The 20,270-nt window shown below is 42.3% G+C and overlaps 1 protein-coding gene and 1 long non-coding RNA gene across 6 annotated transcripts in view; one reads left to right on the forward strand and one right to left on the reverse strand.

Annotated features, from left to right (window-relative positions):
• Positions 1-8,617, reverse strand: part of MARK1 (microtubule affinity regulating kinase 1) — a 57,272-nt gene extending 48,655 nt beyond the window's left edge. For 3 of the 4 annotated variants that reach the window (XM_088161156.1, XM_088161154.1, XM_014892245.2), the window contains exon 1: positions 8,511-8,617. In XM_088161156.1, the coding sequence (XP_088017282.1) occupies positions 8,511-8,561 (51 nt within the window). In that variant the 5' untranslated portion in view covers positions 8,562-8,617. The remainder of the gene's footprint in view (positions 1-8,510) is intronic. The other variant, XM_014892246.2, reaches the window with a different exon arrangement.
• LOC148224212 (uncharacterized) lies at positions 7,703-12,416 on the forward strand. Of its 2 annotated transcripts, none has more exons than XR_015802188.1 (2): positions 7,703-8,009; positions 11,302-12,416. It is a non-coding gene; the product is annotated as an uncharacterized LOC148224212 (long non-coding RNA). The 2 variants fall into 2 exon arrangements; XR_015802187.1 differs by lacking the exon at positions 7,703-8,009 and adding an exon at positions 8,953-9,323.
• Positions 12,417-20,270: the final 7,854 nt, after the last annotated feature.

Below are 20,270 nucleotides of genomic sequence, written 5' to 3' on the forward strand. Positions count from 1 at the left end.
TTACTTTATTTTTCTATTATTTTCTTCTTGAGCACTGGGTTAAGATGAAAAAGATAAGAACCAACAGTGAGGAAGGGAGGAATCCAGGAGGAAATCTTCCAGGAGAGCTTAAAATAGTAGCCTACCCCAGTGACTAAGGCTGAGCCTCTGCTTACAAGGAGGTGTGTGTTTTACTGCACCATGAGGGAGGTGTGGGCCCTCCTACAGAAGCACAGCAGAGGCACTACAGGTTTTACCACAAGTCTCACCTTAGGCAAAAGCCTTTTCAGCAAGCCCTGCTGCTATCCAAATCTCATCTATTTTCTTCAACCACATCTGTCTAATGAAAGATATCACTTCTCTCTAACAGCCTTGCCTAATTCTGTGTCTGCTTGAGATTTTAAAAGTTATCAAGCACTACTTTACTTTATAATACAGAAGCAATTAGACTTTGTCACCAGTAATATCATCATTATCTGCTCTTGCAAAAGACTGCCATGGGCTATCCAGCAACTCTGTATGTTCAGCTACATACACCAATATACTACACAAGTGCGTTCATCAGAGGTGAAGTAAAGTTCTGTCTTATTATTCAACATAACACAACTGTGTATGTTTAAAATACGGTTCTGCAACTCGGCTGGACAAAACTCCTTATGGCTGATCACTTGAAATAACACACTAAGTTTGGACATAATTCTCTGCTTTGATTAACATTCTGCTACTTTTGTGAATTCTACAGGTGTTTAAACAAAAACCAGCACAATTATTCTGCTTCTTCCCAGCACATCAGCAGGGTCACAGTGAACAAGGCAGAAGCTGGTCTGAAGTCACAAACCTGATTCACTGTGACCTCAGTAAAACTCCATTACATGTAACAACCCTTACCTCATGGCTGTGAATACATACATCAGTGTGTTGCCATTCAATGCTCTTTTAGATTGGGTATACATCTTGGAAATATAAACAATTACTCTGGCTAAAGCTTACTGTAACCTAAAGTCCTCTTTCTGAGATACTGTCAGGCTTTTGAAGAAGTGTGAAAAAAAGAACCCTTTTCTTCAATACACATTGTGTTGCTGCATTTTATATTTAGGTCTCTAAATAATACACTTTTATAAAACATTGCTAACTGAAATAGTTTGCACACCAAGGGACAGAAGTCATTGGTACTGAGCACTTAAATCTTGAACAGTCATTAAGGGTTCTTTACAAAAGTCATCTTAAAGTACATTAATGTCAACCGAACAAGTGGAATGCAGATCACTTCTCATTTTGACATCACAGCCCATACCTAAGGTGTCCCACAAGCATAGGAACAGCAAGATTAAAAAAGGAAAATTACTTTTTCCTGAAACCATATACAAGCAAACAGAAGGAGAGCTTGAAAACCCACAAACACATTCATTCCAGCAAGACAGCCTGCTTTCCACAAGGATTTAAGTAATGTGAAGTGACAGTTCATCAGCTGTCCTGATAAGAAGGAGAATTTTAGAATAACAATGCTCTTTCACTTTACAGAGATGCCAAATAAACCTGAGCTTTTGGGTTTCACATAAATACAACTATTGATCAATCATTAGACACTAAGCTGTGGAAGTGTTCCGTGAGCATGTCTGGTTCATTGCTTTTAAGGTTAATTGTAGCCCAGCTGAATTTAACTGTGCAAGCACTGTACTAAAACTGTGAACATATGTCTCTCAGCAGAAGTTGTTGTTTTCTTTGAAAGCATACAAAAAGAAATCCCTGAAAAAAAAATGCTCATGTTAAAAAAAATAAAAAATTTAAAAAAAAAATTCCCCAAACAAACCAACCAACCAAACTTTGTTTTCAAACTGCCACCTCAGGTCAAAAAGCAGGATTATGACAAGCACAGTGTGGTTTCAAATGCCCTTGCCTTCAACTATTTTCCCACAATAGCTACAGCATGTTTGGTCATTACTTTGGAAATAAAAGCTGAAACAGTCACAGGGAAATATACTTTAAAAACAAGGCCATCTTAGCATCTTGGAACTTTTAACCTTAGATTCACCAGGATGCTCACCAAAACAATCTAAGCTGAATCATCACATACAGCTATGAAGTCTCAAACTGACCTTGAGATCTCAACAAGCCTTTGATTTTGCTACTTTACTAAGTTATTCAGAGAAAAACAAAGATGATTCATTCTTACATGAAATACAAGTGGTCCAATTTAAAGCTCGGTTTAGCACTGAGCACAGAGAACTCACCAAAGAAAAGCTAATTGACAATGTGAAAGAAGCAGAGAAATGCTAACAATTAATCAGGCTTGGTAGCTGATGTGGAGAAAGAGCTACTTATTAAAACTCAGATTGAGTTGCATTATATTCATTACACTGAACAATGTGAATGTTTCGATGAAACTTTCCTGTTTTCATGGCTGTTTTCACAAACAGTCAACTGTGGAAAACATTTCTTCCCAATTCATCACTATTTAGAGCAGAGTAAACATTCAAGAATCAAGACTCAGAAAAAAAATTGTGAAATCCTAACAAAAATTTTTTGCCTATTCTGAAATTCCAGAAAGATTAAAAAAACACAACAACAAATCCAACCACAAAAAGCATGCATTGTGTTTCCAACAACAAAATAGATGGTGTCATGACCACAATATAAATAAGCTAAATTTGAAATTTGTCACTGTCTGCAGCAGCTTACAAGTAGTATGTTTAACCTGGAGGGCAGCACAGACTGTAAACATGTATTTTAAAATAAAGGACAGGCTGAAGTTACTAAAAGATAAAATCTAAAAAGAAGCGATAAAATGTTTTCCTCTCTGATATTGCAACATATGAAAAGTTTGCTTAAACTCTCAAGCTGTGAGTAGGCCAATCTGTAAGAAACCTGTTTAGGGCTTCTACAGGGCCAAAGAAGAAAAACTCCACAAGTGCAACTACAAATCACCAATTGAGAATAAAATTTTAGAGAAATCACAGTATCTGCACTTAAAAATTAAGTGACTACTTTTTCTGTGTTTAAACTATTGATATTAATTAGAAGCTGGGAGGAGATTGCTCTGCTGAGCAACAGCAATTGTGACGGTAGAAACTTAACACATTTATAGTAGAAACATTAGTTTGCAAATGTAATCAGGTGTCATGGGGGGAAAAATCCTGCCTTTAATGACGATTATCTCTGCACTTAAAACGTTTCAAAGTTTAAATATCTCAATATAAACAGTAAGTCCATGGGATCAGAAATATACAATTGTGAAGACCCCACTGGTCAGTTTTCCTAGAACATATTCTCCTTGTTCTAGTTTACTGTTTAAGTCCACTGACCATGTAAGTAGTTTTCAGAACATCAACCACAAACAATCCAACTTTATGTTTGCCTATGAACCTCAAAACCCCTGAAGTATGAAATGAAACAAGTACTACAAGCAAACTGCATTAACTCTTTCTGAACTTTAACACTGTACACTCATTTGTAATGCCCAGAAAGAACACTGAACCATGAACATTTTCAGTGCTTTGTACCAAAATATTCCTCTCTACAGAAAGAAAATGAAACTAAATATGTGTATCACCTGTCCCACTATTCTCTCTGATCCACATGGAAGGTTAACTTCAAAATGAGCCTTGCTCTCTCCATGCATAGCGCTCTAGCTCAGCACATGTTTTCCCCCACAACATAGGAGCTCACTCCAGATGTGAAGTAAAACAACAACAATAAAAAGTCTGCATAGAGTAAACACAAACCTTCAAAATAACATTAGGAGCACATACCCTCTTCTTACCGTTCAAACAAACATAGAACCTAATGGTGTATTTATGACCAAGGAAAATAAACTTGCAAGGAAAAAAAATAGGCATTCTTCACTTTGCTCAAGTCCATCTCCGGTGGATAAGAAGGATACAGCTGTACTCTTGAACCCATAAGGTTTGGAAATTAGGCCATTCTTCTGCTTAAGGCACTGAAAGAAGGAATTCTTGTCAGATACTTTCTCCCACGCCCCCTCTGTCCAAATCAAAACCATGTGTTCTTATTGTGCAAAAGCAAATCCAGAAGGAAAAAGAAAAAAAAAAAAACACAGAAAGAAATTAAACATGGTATAATCATTATCATCCCAACTTGACCACTTCATTCTATCCTCTTATCGCTTGCCCTATTCAACTTCTTTCCTCTTTAAAATGCAGCTGTCTCGTAGGCTCCCCTGTCAGAAAGGCATCCTTAGCCACACCCACTTGAGCTGGCATCCGAGATGTCACCGTCCCATAGCTAACCCACAAATGGGTGTGCATGTGTCAAAGTTTTAGTTATTTGTATGATAATGAAGCAAATCACATGATCACAGGTCACTGGTTTATCCTCCTTAAAACTTCCCCTGTCATGACATCTCAACAATTCTCACATAGCACTGGCTAGGTAAGACAAGCCACAATTCCCATACACCTCCTCGACTCTCTCCAGAATTATCATCCAGCACTCCTGCCTTTATTGTTCCTTCTTCCACCGGAAACATGTCAGGTGGCTCCAGCAGAATTAAACAACTCTGAGGAATTTGAAAAGTACAAAACACAAGAATACCTTAAAACTTAGCTAGATAGGTGAGACCACAGCACAAGTAAACAGCAATACCTTCAGAGATAATAGTAATACCTTCAAAAGATTAAATTACACTTACTATAGAAGAAAAAAATCATGTATTCTTGTGCCAGACTAAGAGGTCCTTATGTCAGAAAAAGCAAACTATTTTTAGCATTCTCATTCTTATTAACTTTACTAAAAGTACTATACAGCAAGCACTATAGAGCCAACTGTTGACTCTCTGAGCCTTTTCTTACACAGCTCCCCAAAAACTTCTAAAAGAATAGATTAGTTATGTATTTCTTCTCTTTTGCCTTAATTCAGGAAAATCACTCCTCAATTTAAAGACACAATACAAGGCCACACATTATGAAGGGGAAAACATAAAAGCCCCTCTTTCCTCAATTAATACCAACTCAATGAAAACAGAAGAAATACTGAAGCTCAAAGCTTTTGATTTCTGTCCTTCTCCCAGCAACAGCAGAGATGGGAAACTCAGTTCATCCAAACTAACCCCAAGTGCAATTGTTTGAATGTAGTGATACACTCCCTGTCACAGCCTATGAAATATGTATCAAGAGGAGGCTGCAAATAGTTACATGCACTAAATCAAAACAAGGGAAAATTATTATTTTGAATGCTGCTCTTGCCTCTCACTTGAACAAATAAAGCCAATAATACACATGAAAATACAGTACTGCCTCCACCCATTAATTTCCCCAAGATTCCCAATAAACTGTTGGTAAGAATAAGTATTTGATAATCATAATCTACTTTGCTTCCTTAAACACAGCTTTCGTGAACAAGAAATAACATTTCCAGTGAAAAGTATTTATGGGCATATGCTAGGGAAGCTAAACATAGCACTGGGAGATGTCAGGAATAGAAAAAGGCAAAGAAAAGAAAAAGAGTGTGAAGCTCCACAGGGCAGACCTATCAGTTACACATACACTGATGCTTCCCAGGCCCTGGCTCCCTCCACCTGTTGTCTGTCCCTTGCTGCCAGTTCCTGTTCTTTTCACTCCAGCTTTCTGATAAGACTTTATCAAGTAATACACTGCCTGATCTTATCCCTTCTAAAATATTTTCAAAGGGCACTACGGGACAAAAAGCACAAAGCATTACGGAAACAAGTGAGTTTATCACCCATCCCATCAAGAACTCCTGTAATTCCTCAAAGAATGTATATTCTTATGACAGGTGCTATATCCAGTATTATAATTTTTTTTTCCAAATGATAACACAAATGCTTGCATACTCACTGAGAAAAGCACACATTAAATTTTTATTTGTTTTCTGTTTCAAAGTACTGAAATCAGCTGCCAAGACACAGGGGGTGGTGGTGGCAGGGTAGCTCCCCACGATTTCATGTGACAACCTCACCCCATGTGCAGAGCACAGCTGGACACATATGTAGGGGCTGTATCAGAAGCATCAGTCAGCTCTCTCCAGGATACAGAGCTCCAGTTGTCCCTTGGGAATTACACAATGGAGCAACACTTCGAGATGGCCACAAGCACCAGACAGAAGAAAAGAGCCTCTCCTGAAGATCACCATTAGCTGCTCAGGAGAGCTTTGCTCATAGACACACTGGAGAGCTGGAAATATGCACTACAAAGATGGACTTTTTTTACCAGGCCAAAACCTGCTCCTTAATTCCTCACTCTTTCCAATTACTTCTCACCACCTCGGTTACCCAGAGCTTACTAGCTTGACTTTGTCTATCATGTGCCACCAGCATTAACAGCTCCTCAGTCCATTAGTGTTTATTAGCAGAAGGAAGCACATTAAAAGTAATTTAAGAGTCTCACCTCACCCTCACAGAATCCATTTTAAATCAAGGAATGCTGCTGATCAGGAAGTCAGCAACGGACCACCTACTCCTCCTCCATCCTACATTTGCCACTTTAGCTAAAGGTCTGACGTAAGAGACACGGGTAGCAAGGACGGCTCCTGAAGGCTCTGTCCAACAGGCAGAGCTCAAAGCCCTTGCTCCAAAATGCTGTGGACGCCCACTAATGACAGCACTGGAGTAACTCTGTGCAGATCTGGGAACTGCACAGATCTTCGGTGCTTCTCTGGCGACAAGATCATATTCACTAGTATAAGGTTTCAGACTTACACCAAGGTTTTCAGAAGCAAATGTAGAATTTTGAGTATTCTGATACCCTGTACAAACCTGGGTGTTTCATATGTCCAATGCACTCTCTGAAATTACAATAATAAAAAAATATCACTTACATTGCTTAGGTGTCAAAATTGAGCACTCACGAGTAGCACGATATTTTCTAAATTAACAACCAACACTTTGAAGTTTTCATTCCATAAAAGACGATGATATTTGAAAACATTTCCATTTGCCTTGTGTAAATTGTGCAAGTCTTATGGACTGTATTACCAGATATATACATATATATTTCTTATCCTTTCCTGTCATCGATCTCTCATCTATATTCTTATATACATTTGAAATAGACACTCGTTAGTAACATGTATCATGTAAATCTGGACTTTATAATTTAATTAAATCGAAATTTTCATCCCAAGGATTTGATTTTGTTCTTACAGCAGCACAGAACTCATCAGTCCATGAAGTGCAAGGACAGAACAAACACATCTATTTGCTTTAACTAGTAATAAGTCTGATATTGCTGTATCAATTCAACTTCCATTGAGTGACTGATAGTAAAAGCTCATAATAATTCACCATACGAGGGTTTCACTTATCTAGCTGTATCACCTCTTTCTGTTACCTTTGTCTTCCAAATCATCTTCTTACATTCACTTTTCATTTCATATCAGTCAGTAACCTATTCAGAAGGCACTACTGCTTGGGCACGTAGAGTAACAATAACAAACCTTAGCAGTTCCTGCTACTAGCCAGAATGACTATGGAATAGACTGATGCACTACAAACATCTTCCTCAATGCATTTCAGCCTACTAGGCCATCTTCCTTCGTTTCTTACCAATCACTTTCCACACAAATAGAAGGTGGGTATGAGTGCGTGTATTATATTTCGTATGACTTCTCTGCCCCCTTCCCAAAGGCAATCAAGGATACACATTGCAAACAATACTGCTTTTAACACTGGTCCCCTCACCCAAGAGGAAAATTTCACACCTCCCACACTACCACCTATGTAAATAATCACCACTGATGGACAGGACCAGACACGGTCCAACATTCCTCAGGTACTCTGTCTATCACAGCCAAGACTGGTTATTTTCAATGGAAGACCACCACAGCAGAGACCACTACTCCCCACTCTATCGAGTCCGGGCGGAGCAGAGGAGACCGCAAAGATATTTAAACAGAACACAAAGGAAGATACAATGAACTCGGGAAGAACCAAGGACACGACCACAGCCTCTCTCAGAGGCAACACAAAGCAAAGCAGAGGAAGGAATACAACAACACCAGGGACCGTCTTGGAAGTGCAAACCGAACAAAGAGCAAGTACCGCTGAACCCCCAAAGGTGAGGCAAGGCCAAGTGCCAGCCGGTCAGACAGCCCACAAGTGGATATCCCAAGGCAGGCACGGCGGTGCCGAGTGTGGGGGCCGCCCTAAGGCGGGGCACCCCGGCTGCCGCCCGCAGGGGCTGCAGGCCTCTCGCCGGCGGGGGCCGCAGCCAGCAGCCCGTGTGCGCCGACAGCCGAGGACATATAAGGGCAGCCCAGCCCGGCCCGGCTCGGCCCAAGAGCGCGGGAAGGGGCTGCGGGAGAGCTCCCCGCGGGAGGCCTGGGGCCGCGGGCGGGCTGGGGCGACGTGGAGCGCGGCGGGCCGGACCCGCCCCGGCAGCGCCGCATGGAGGAGCCTGGGGCGGGGGCAGACGGCGGTGCCGGCCCGGCGCTCGGCACGGCCGCGGCCCGCCCGCCCCTAGGGCACTCGGCCGGGGCGGCACGACTGGCCGGGCCGCCACCGGGCACCGGAGAGAGGCGGAGGGAGGCAGGGAGGGGGGTTCCGGCGCGGCACTCACGTTCTCCGTGTCCCGCTCATTGACGGTGGGCAGCGGCGTGCGGGTGGACATCGTGCGGGCCGCGGCGGCGCCGCGCCCGGCGCTCCGAGGCGAGAGGCCGCTCCTAGGCCTCGGCGGAGCCCGCCGGCCGCCCCCGCCGGCAGCCGGGCGCACACGGCGGGACGCGGGGCCTCCTGCCCGCTACGCGCCCGACGCCATCGCCTCGCCCGACCGCCTGGCTGCCTCTCCGCCCGCCTCGCCGCCGCCGGGCTCCGCGCAGCTCGGCCGCCGGCTCCTCCTCCTCCCCCGCCCTCCTGCCCGCTCAGGTGAGCGACCGGCAGCGCAGGGGGGCCGCGGCGCCTCCTCGCAGCATCCGGCGGCGGCACCAACTCCGCCTCGCTCCCCTCCCCGCTTCTCCCCTCCTCCTCCTCCGCCTCCTCCTCCTGCCCGCCCCCGCCCCGCCGGCCCCGCCGCAGGAAGCGCCGGGCGGTGCGGGCGGGCGGGTGCTGCTGTGGCGCCAGCGCCACTGTGGCCGCGGTTCCGTCACGGGCCCAGCCCGGGCGGTGGCCGGGCGGGAGCGCGCCCTGGGCCCGGGGCTAAAATGGTGTGAGACCTCGTAATCAATGAGAGACAGGACTGATCTCGTCTCTGTGGTGACCAGTGACAGGACCCGAGAGAACGGCCTGGAGCTCAGTCAGGGGAGGTTTAGGTTGGATATCAGGAAACGGTTCGTCACCCAGAGGTGCTTGGGCACTGGAACGGGCTCCCCAGGGAAGTGGGCACAGCACCAGCCTGAGAGAGTTCAAAAAGCTTTAGGACGCTTTCAGGCACACGGTGAGATTCTTAGGACTGTCCTGTGCAGGGCCAGGAGTGGGACTCGATGGTCCTTGTGGGTCCGTTCCAGCTCGGGACAGCCCGTGCTCCTGCGGGCCAGGTGTGATCCCGCCGAGGGCAGGGCGTGTCGCAGGGCCCGGGGCCAGGGCCCGTCGGGAGACCGGGAGTGTTCCCTCAGCCTGGCACGATGGAATGGCCTCGCAGGAAGCCAGCGGGGCTCGGCCACTCGGTGGCCTGGGAAGCCCCACGCTCCCTGCATGTGGGCTGTGGGACAGAGCCCGTGGGCTGCTGGGGCCGCTGATGTTGGCTAATGGGTTGCCAGCAGCTGTCCCTCCTTGGCTCTCCTGGTTCTCACCAGGAGCCTGAGGATGGGCAGTGGGACAGCCCTTCTGCCTCTTGCATAGCTTCAAGTCTGCAATTCATGGATTCTCTGGAGATTTGTAAAACTCCGTGTCAGTATCCGAGCGTCCGTGTAAATCAAACCGTTTATTTGTGCACGCCAGCCAACCAGCCAGCCTCCTTTACCCACTTGAAGCTGAAATGGGATCAACAAGACCGTGCAGCGCGTCCCTGTGCTCATGTCTGACCAGCTCATGGTCCTTGAACACTTAACCAGTGACCTCATGTGCTTAAAATTAGAACCATACACACATTTTTGTCTTTGAGAAGTTACTAGTGTTTACACAACTGCAGCTTTTGCTGGAAAACCAGCCAAACCCTTCACCAAATTCTAAAAATAATCTGCAAAATATGCAAGAAGCCCCCCAACTTCCCCTGCACCAAAAGCAAAACAGTGGGTCTGAATTCCATTGCAAAATTTTGACAGATTTGTGTATCTGAGACTGTAAACATCTTCATCAATTCTGTAAACACAATCCTTGTTCTGGAAAACCTTCCTTAGGAAAGCACTTGGGAAGGCACTTCATGAGTTGTGTATCTATCTTCAGGAAGCTCTTATGTGCTCATGAAAGGGCTCTGACTGTTATACATTACTTGTATTATTTATAATTTATAAGTATTATGTATTGTGTTATTTATAACACATATATGTGCATCTGTATGTATAAGTAAACACACTAGTAGGTATGTTTAATTCTGGCTGTATTAATTCTGGTGTAATTCAAGTGGTACCCTCAGCTCCTAAGCACTGGTCAGCCTACAGTGGAGTTTTCCACATATTTGGGAAAAGAGCTGATGCAGGCACAGGCAGAGAACTTCCCCATGTTGTAGGAGCAGTGTAACTGGACTTGCTCTTTGCACATTCAGCATCCTGTTGCTCTGAGCATGCATGATTTGTCAGTCTGGAAATGATAGAGGTTCCCAGCTCATACTCGGACCAAAGCCTCCCAAGTTCTGACAAGGGCTTCTGTGAATTCCTAGCTCTCTCCTCACATAGCTGAAACTACCAACTGTAAAGGAAATTTTAGGGTCCTTCATTTTACTGGGAACGAAATAATCCAAGATTGGGTTTATTCGAGGTAAGCAGCCATGGTCTAGATGGCATGCCAAAACAAGTTTGTTGACAAACTGGATATTAACCCAGTTTAGTTGCTTAGCTCATCAAAATGCACTCACTTTTATCCCAAGTAAGAACAAGACTGTGTCTAGGACTCTTTGTGGGGCCTGACTGCAATCCTTACTTGGTCAAAACTCCCACTGAGGCAAACCCATCCTGGTGTGGATTTGTGTATGCAGTCGTGGTCAGAGAAGAAAGAAGTGTAAGCTCCAATGTCTTCTAAATGTATTTAATGGCACCATTAACTAAGGCAAAGCTTAGAGAGACTTGAATAAGCTTTGGTCAGTATTTAGTAGGAAAATTTAATCAGAAATTTAAAATGTAATAAAGTAATAATTCTTGTTGTCTGAAGATCTGCTTTGCAGTTGTTTTGGCCATGGTTGTTACTGTTATCATCTTTTTTCATGTTACCAAGGTCTGTCATTAATAGCACTGTTTAATTGTGTTGTGTTGTTACTACAGGCTTCGTGTTTCCCCCGGGTGGGAAATGCAGGGACAATGACTGAAGAGCTGCATGGAAGAGAAGGTGATCACAGAGATGGTCCTGTCACAACTCAGTCACTCTCCAAAGAGACAAAGCAGAAGAAAGGCAGTGGACTGAGCACAAAATTGGAAGGGGAAAGCTTCAAACTGTCTGAGACCTGCAATTAAAACATGCCAAAAGTTATTGCTGCTTCAAGTAGCATTAAGTCCTGCTTGGTGCCCAGCAGGAACAGTGTATATTTTGTGTATATTTCGTTTTCAGCACTGAAAACATGGATATTCCACCACCTTACCAGGACCCAAATCCCATCCACTACTGTAGTAGTGATTTCAGACACTAGCTTGGATGAAACTTTTCCCCACAATTTTCAAAGTCCGTTCTCAACAGCAAAAGGACGAGAAGTTCAGAAATAACATGAAAACAGGTGGCCACTGAGATGTGAATAAAACAGAGCAAAGTCGTGCTCTTTATTGCCTTTCATTGCACCAGGACATCTACTGTAGTGTGGAAAACTAAATGAAAGACCTGGCAGATATAAAAGAGTAAAATACCTCTGGCTCCATGCAATAAGGCTTCAAGAGCATTAAGGAGTCCTGAGGTCATTACAAACTACAGGTACAGGGCTCCGTGGATTGTTTACTTTCATGAGGGACACTGGAAAAAATTACATGTACTCTGAATATATGTAGACTTTGTAAATATGTTAATAGTTACAATCAAGACTCTGATTTTGCTGTAAGAATCATTAGGAAGTACAGTCTTAGTGGAAAGTTAAGTAACTTATAATTTGCCCTAGTGCTTTAAACCAGCAAACAAATGTAGGGTTTTTTTTAATAGCAAGCCATATATTTTGGGAATATTCCTATCATGTATGTGCAAAAAACCTCCCTAAAATGTTAAAATACATTTAATAGGCCAAAATTTGTCTCAAGGTCAGTTTTACTGAAATTTAGTAGTTAAGTTTCTGTCTTCACTTTTTTCTGGGTAACTGAAGGTTTTAATTGTTTCAATGCTGTTACAAAGAACTGCCCTAAGAACATCCATGTAAGAACTTCATATGAAAACAGTAAATAAAAGCAGCATTTGTCACTGATTAGCCTGGACATCTGGGAGAAGGATAATAAAATTACAGTACAACTTTACAGTTGCAGAGATTTCTTGCACATCTCCAAGGCCTCTAAAATGACATCAAAAAATCTACTGCAGGGAAGAGAGAATTAGCTCTTAAGCATGTGGGTTGCTAGTGGTCTGAAGAAGCTTGTAAGGGCAGTTGCTCTGTCCCTGGGCATGTTACTGATGGCCTAAAAAAGCAGAAGGGTCTTGTAAACTGGTTCCACTGTGTTAAAGATCTCTGCACTGTCTCTTAATAATCATAGCTAAAAATAGCTAGTTTTGATTGTTTCCTTCAGCTTTGATATCTCATCTTTCTTTTGATGCCCCCAGTCTCTTCAGCCATACAGCCAACTTCTTCCCACATCTGAAGAGATTCAAAAGGAAACTAGCAAGCCACTGTAGCACTGAGGTAGAACCACAATGAAACCTGAGGCAATGGCAACTCTGTGAATTTCACCCCTTGTTTTCTTTCACTGCAGCATTTTTTGACTGTTGTGGCTTTTAGCAATGGTTTCAAACTTACTTTTAAAAAAAGATTCATTTTCTTTCTTTCTTTCCTTTTTTTTTTTTTGTAGCTTGAATTTAGATTAGTGTCTTGGCAGAGGAGGTAAGGCTTGAATCATTTTCATGCATCAGCACTACAATATCTTTTTTGCTATTCATTTTTTGAGAAACATTAACATTCTTAGAAAAGACTATCAGAGAGTAATAATGAAAACAATGTAGTATGTTGGAAGTATCTGTAATGAATATGCAATATCTTGGTATTCCTTTTATCTGAAAATATTTATTTGTTATGAAATCATGTTAAAGAGTAAAATAACAATTTAAATCTTCATGATTCCTATCATAGTTGTATCTGAGCTATCACATAAAAGATAGTGCATCTCTACATTTGAGCTGGGAAGCTTCCTGAGCTGTTGCTAAGCTGTAGATCTGCAGAGCAGAGGGTCTAAATGGTCTGTCCAGGAGCAGAGAGAAAGGCAGGGACAAAGGAGACAGCAGACTCGCTAGCAGTAGTCCTCAGGGACCCTCTGGATACAGTTTTAAAACCAGCTTTAGATAACCCCAGGAGATGGGGCAGGATGGCAGAAAGCCTGCAACAAGACGCCTGGTGATCTGCCATTGATCTTCAGAGGGCCACCAGAGACCAGAAGTGGGGGAAGAGTTGGGAAAGGCAATTAACCTAAGTGGTCACAGATGTTCTCACTCCACATCTGCCCTCTGCAGACTTCAGTGGTGTGGTTTCTGTGGAAACAGAAACTCTGTGCGAAATGGAGCTGCTATCCTTGGCAGGATCTAATTTTTCCGAAGATGTTTTCTACAGTAGCGCAAAAAGCACTCTCTGATGCAGAAAGGTGCAGAGCTATCCTGCAGCAGTATTGCATATTCTGATCCAAGAAAGATTAGCTTTTGATCCAGGAACAATTGCAGGATTTGTTATGTGTTGATCTAATAAACGATTCTGTAAAAGGAAGGTCTCTAACGGCGGCAAAGACTCTATGTAATCCTCAGGGAGCATGGGATCAGTTTGAAGTCTTTCCTTTGCCCATTTTAAGGTGATCAAGGAAAGAAAGATTTGAGCTGAACTTCTGACTGCAGCATTTAAGCATGTCTATGTATGTCTCTCTGTGTGAGTATTTTTTTTACTTATTTAAGACTTATTTTTGCAGTTCCTTATTTGGTTAAAATACCTTGTTGAGTGTACTAGGTTTCATTTTTTATTGAGTCACTCTACCACTTTAGAGGCTTAAAATGACTTGGGTTGTGTGGTACTTTTTTTTCCCTCTTTCCCCTAGCCCCTCCTCCACTACCCCCCTCCTCCCAAAAAAAAAGCAGTCGCCTTGTTTTGTTTTCTGCTGACTGCACTGAACTGGCAGAATAGCCTTAATTGACAAAATGACAGGATAGAATAAAATGTTGGAAGGAAAGAACTGACACAGGCATTCCTGAACTTTTTAACAGTTCAACCACAATGGCCTGTTCAAGTGAATTCATTTACTTTCACAAGAGAAAGTAAATTTTGTCCTTCCCAGAATTTGCATGTGGAACAAAACGGCCAACAGTGCTGACTGCCATGAGTCATCCTGACCATGTCTTAGAGTGGACTGAAGGCTAAGATGAAATCCATCCCACCTTCTCTGAGATGATCAGGAGCAAAGGAAGGACATCTGGGCCTCCTGTAACAGCTGCTGAGCCAGAGATGGCAGTAACCTTGACTGCAATAGCTTCAGCCATGGATTTAGAAGAGAATGGATTCCAGAAGTCTCCTTTAAAGATCCCAAGAGGGTGTAAAACACCCAGATGAGTATGATAGGCAGCAGGGTTCACTTTGAATTGACTAAACCTCTGCACAAAACCAGCACCCCAGATGGAAGTGCAGGGAGAGGGAAGGGGACCTTACTCTGAATTACCTGGCTACTGCTGAGGTGGGATAACTGACTGTACAGGGCCTTAGTCTGCCACCAGAACCATTCCCTTGCAAAACCACATCATCTTGCTTTCCCAGCTGGAAAAGGAGGGTACCTGGAAACAGATAGGAGAACACAGCAAACAAGAAAATAAGCAAGTTGTCAGATTCTACTTTTTAAGTAAGCCAGAGAAGTAAGAAACAATGTGAACCTGATTTCCAAAATGAGATAAAAATAAACCAAAGGGGTTATTTTTAGATGTACCAAGCTATCCAATAACAATTCAGCTTTACGGCATGTACAAATAGGAACCAGATTCTGATTTTGGTCATATTGCTGGATGTTTTCCATTGACTTCAAAGATAATTAGTAGTTTCACCAAAGTAATTTGATCAGAATTTGGCCATAGATCTATTGCTCCTTGATGTGATGCACTTAATAAGTTTTAGGGGGAAAATAATGATTAAAAAAATAAAAAGAAGCAACAGAGTGCTCTACCTCACAGTTTATTGAGGTTTAAATGATTGTGTTTTGAGAATGAACTGTGCTCTATGTCTGCTAAGCATTATTATGCATTATATAAATGCATAGTATCAGGCATGCTATTTTCATCTTTGCCCACAGCATGATAATGACGTCTCTGCAGTGGGATGAAGTGCAACACTATATTTAATAAAGGTTATGGATTTTGTTTCTACTTCATGTTCTTAGGTGCTGTGCTGCTTCTGGTATCTAGGTCACTGTTCAAATCTGTCAGGGGTTAACCATGGCCAGTCATTCCTATCTGGCCCTCTTCTGCTGCAGGGAAAGTTGTTCCCCTCTGTAACTCATCATCTGAGTTTAAAGTTAGCGAAAATGCTCTGTGATGGTGCCAGTGCTTACAGGGATGGAAGAAAATGCCAGACTGTACTCTGGGATATTCATAACTCAGCTACACAGTGCTGTTGATAGTGATGTAAAATGGATTAAGGGCATTTAGCTGAACACTGCAGTCCAGCATCTTTTAGGAGTACTAAAAATCTAAGTCCTAAACCAGGACAAATATCTGAGAACAAGTTTAGTAAGCTTAAGAGAACAGTTTCATTTTTTACATGGGTCTAATGTGGCTGCAATGAAGTATAGGACAGAAGATCTCACTGGGGTCCCAGAACCCTTTCCAGTATGGTTTGCAAGTCCATCTTTGACAACAAAAAGGTTTATTTCCATTGTAAAACTAAATATAATTTTTTTCTTTAGTTTAGATTTATGTCTCAAGCCTTACTTTTGGCACTGCTCTTGTATTGCCTCTACTTACCCTGAAGACACATATAGAAATCCACTGGAACAAATCCTAAGGTTTTCTGGTCAGTTTGCAATTGAGTTTTTACTAGAAAAGAACTTGCAGTAGTTCAATCCTAATGGATAAAAAACAGCTGAGTCCACACCCTTCCCTCTGATTTCCATAGCAGTTGTTGCTGAGTAAGAACTGGATGCACCTCCTGCTCCTGCATCAGGACTGCTGACATGAACAAGTGGGAGGAAGATCAAGCTCCGGCAAGGACGGGCTTCAGGAGCTGCCTCGTTCTCCTTTCACACGGATGGGAGTGTCACAGCTCGCTTTCCTGTCTAATCAGTCTCAACACAGCCTTGCACAACTCAGCCTGCTTTAAGCTTTTAACCAGGGTGTAGGAGTTCAGAAAAAAAAAAAAAAAAACCACCTCCCTTCCCCCAAGAAAAATGTAATTGCAAAGGTTTGTTTTGATGTAGCATGTACAGTAAACTTGAATCGCTGAAAGGGAACCACACGTTTGTGCGAGTATTTTTTCTTTCCCTCATTTTCATTCCTAGTTAGTTATTCATTTTATTTCTCTCCTAGAGGAAATGCACTAGAGACTGGATCTGACTTCCAGTGAGGCTCGTGGTGGAGCTGCAAGGGCCATAATCCCCAGCTCCTCTCTAGTGATTCTGCTGGGGCTATCCCAGTATATACCAGCAGACAAGCTGGTCCCTGCCGTCATTAATGCAGACAGTGACTCATCTGGTAGGGAAAGCAAATGTTAATGCTTAGTAATTATATCAAAATAATGCATGGTGATAGATTCTTACAACTGTCATTGTAGTTGTGTTACTAATTACATGTGCTGCTTACTCTTTGTAAGACTCGTTTGTTTCAGTTCTCTGAAAGAAATCATGAGATTAGTAAATTTAAGGCTTCATACAAAAGCCTTGATGTTACAACACGATCTGCACCAAAAGCAGTGCATGTATGTGCAATTTCAGTGTAAAGATCATGGTGCTTGTAAGCTCTCTAGACCTCTGGTGAAGCCTACACAGAAGTTTCAAATTTATTCTTCCATTAGTAAGCTCAGAATATGGATCTTGGTTATTATTATTATTACCAGTACATGGGATGCTGATATGTGGAGGACAAATGGCAGAGCAGACTAAAATTCAAATTAAGCTATGAATGAGCATAGTAAATAGCAACGTGAGAATGGAATATCAAGGGACAAAGCCAATAAAATATTGTTCCTTTTAGGGAGGGTGATCCAACAAAATTAACTCATATTTAACAATCTCACTGTAGAGTAATTTATCGTGACAGCAATAAGAAAACCACTAATGGATGGCTACAGAAATGTACAGATTGGGACACTTAATATAGATCTAAACCAATGCCATCAACGAAAATGGGAATTCCTTGACAAGACAAAAAGACAAGCTAGGAATTGAGGCTGTTCACCTGGAGAAGAGAAGGCTCTGAGGACACCTTAGAACACTTTCCAGTACCTAAAGGGGTCCTGTAAGAAAATTGAAGAGGGACTTTTCGCAAGGGTGTGTAGTGATAAGACAAGGTGGAATGGCTTCAAACTGACAGAGAATATGTTTAGATGAGATATTAGGAAGAAACCCTTGACTGTGACAGTCACAGGGCACTGGCAAGATCAGGTTGGATCAGGTTCTGAGCAACCTGGTCTAGTGGGAGGTGTCCCTGTCCACAGTAGGGGGGTTGGAAGGAGATGATCTTTAAAGTCCCTTCCGACCCAAAACATGCTATGATTCTGTGATATTACTATATGACTCGGTGATATTTCTTTATCTGTTACTTATAAAACTTGTTTTACTGTGGCGCCTGAGCATCTTTCTCGTTACAGTCCTCATATACCCTGCAACTGGGAAGCTTTGGAGCAGGCCCTCAGCAACTGGCATCCCTGGGAGGTTGGCAGGCTTCCAGGGATGGCACAGCCAGCATGGATCGTCCTAGCCTGAGTACCTGAGCCCTGCCTCCTGATGGCACAGCTGCAGACACTATCACCTAGCAGTAGCTCTCCAAGCCTTCCCTGTCCCATCCCATTCTTCTCTTCACCCTTGCTTTTGGTTTCCCTGCACCGTGACTGTGCCACTATGTCAAACTTTTCCCCCTCTTTTCCCAGCAGCCTGTGAGACAGAGGAGAGAAGGCTGGGACTGCTGCTTCTCAGAGGAAAGGAGAGCTGTGGGTTTTGGGAGAAGAAAGAAAGCAAACTCCTTCTTTTCCTTTCTCCATCTGTATTTTATGAGTCTTATCAGTCTTCCTCCCTTCAGTGCTGCTCAGTGCAACTACAAAATCCATTTTTACCCATCTTGGAATTCTTGGGGAATCTTATGCCATTGATACTAATGGCAACAGAAGCATGGAAAGAATAAATTAGTCTATCTAGAAAGTCTGCAGTTGGAAAAGACATCCCCAAAATTAATCTTCTGACATGCAGTATGTTATCCTGGCTAATTTCTTTATGTAGAACCACATGTTTTACATGTCAATCCGTGTTTCTCTCCTTTTTGTCATATTTTTGGGTCTTGAATTCAAGAAATATGCAGTTTTGCTTCCTCTGACAATGTTGATAACAGAATTTCCCTCACAAGCATATCTAGGTGGCAAGAACGTTTCGGAAATACTTGTGGAAGTGGTCACCCAGTTCATAAACTGCACGAATTAACCATGCTGAAATCTTCCTATGCATTGGAGACCTGCACAGACAGGGATTAGAAACTGTGCCATCTAGCAAACCAGGCCAAGCTTTAGGCAGCTGGTCTAAGCAGTTGTCCTAATGCATAGTTCATGAACGAGCCCTTGGCTGCAATATGTTGGTGTTGGTCATGTATCAAATAATAATGAGCACTGAAGAGCAGATTGTGCAAATGAACAAATGGGGCTGACTCCCTCACCTTGGTAAGAGGAATGTGTCTTGAGGCCCGTGTTTATGGAGCTACAAATTTGTTCTTTGATCTCTTCCCAATAATAAGGCTAAAGGAATGCAATTTTTGTTGTTAATATTTTGCTTAACGTTAGTCTAGGGAAAGGTCGTTAATATTCTGTAGCTATCTCATCAGTCTCAAGGGATATGTCATATACATTAAAGGAAACATATCAATAATTAACATAAACCCCTTCTAATCCAAAAGTCAAATATTAACATCCTCCCTTACTTTTTCTTTTATTTTTTCTCCTTTTTTTTTTTTTTTGGCTTCTGGCAAATTCCTAAAGAACTCAAGGCTGAGAGTGGTAGAATTTGCCCAGAGATGATGAAAATAATGAGACAGCCATGTGCCTGCCTGTCTGTGGCAGATTTCAGGCACGTAAGTCTGTAGTAATCTCAAAAGTTAAGTATGCAGAGAAATGTTTTATAATGTGTCATAATCTTGCAGTTAGCTCTAATCAAGACAAGCTTCAATACCTATAAAACAATAAATTTTGGAGACAAAAGGTATTCTTCTCTGGATTGCAGCTGCTTCTTTCTGAAAGTCTATTAAATCTAATTGCTATAAAAATAATATTTTTAAATGTGCACATTTAGTTATTTTTAATATTAAGCATAGTTAGATGTTTCTAAAACTGACTTATGAACCTGAATAAAAATCCTTGTATTGAAAGCTCCATTTTCATCCTGTAACATTAGCATTTAGAGTGTTTTAAAAGGTATAATAGTGCCACATGTTCAAAGCAATGCCAAATTCCAATTAAAGAGTAACATCACGTTAAATAGCTACAAAGTTCAACATATATGCATAATTTATTAAGTATAGGAATAAAGGGTTTTTCCAAATGTACCTCCAAAAATGGTGCCTATCCTTACATATGTTTATATCTGTATGCATAATGAACTGCAGACCCATAGATTCATTAGATAGAGGCATATAGATAGTTCAGATATATTCCCAAGGCATCTTCAATCACTAACTTTTTTGGCAGTGGGAAGGAACATGATCTTTCATAACAATGAAGTAATTGTTTTCTCCTTGCCATTTTCTTGCAAGAATTAGACATTTTGGGTTACTTATTACCATGAGATAATTCCTGCCATTCTGCTGAAGGCTCAAGCAAGGCAAAGTGTTTCCTAATTCCCAGAAGGCATGTGTTATCTCATGGTAACAAACACACACATTGCAATGTGACATTTCTCCT

The sequence above is a fragment of the Sturnus vulgaris genome, chromosome 3 (assembly GCF_052056855.1).
Source record: "Sturnus vulgaris isolate bStuVul1 chromosome 3, bStuVul1.hap1, whole genome shotgun sequence".
Lineage (NCBI taxonomy): Eukaryota > Metazoa > Chordata > Aves > Passeriformes > Sturnidae > Sturnus > Sturnus vulgaris.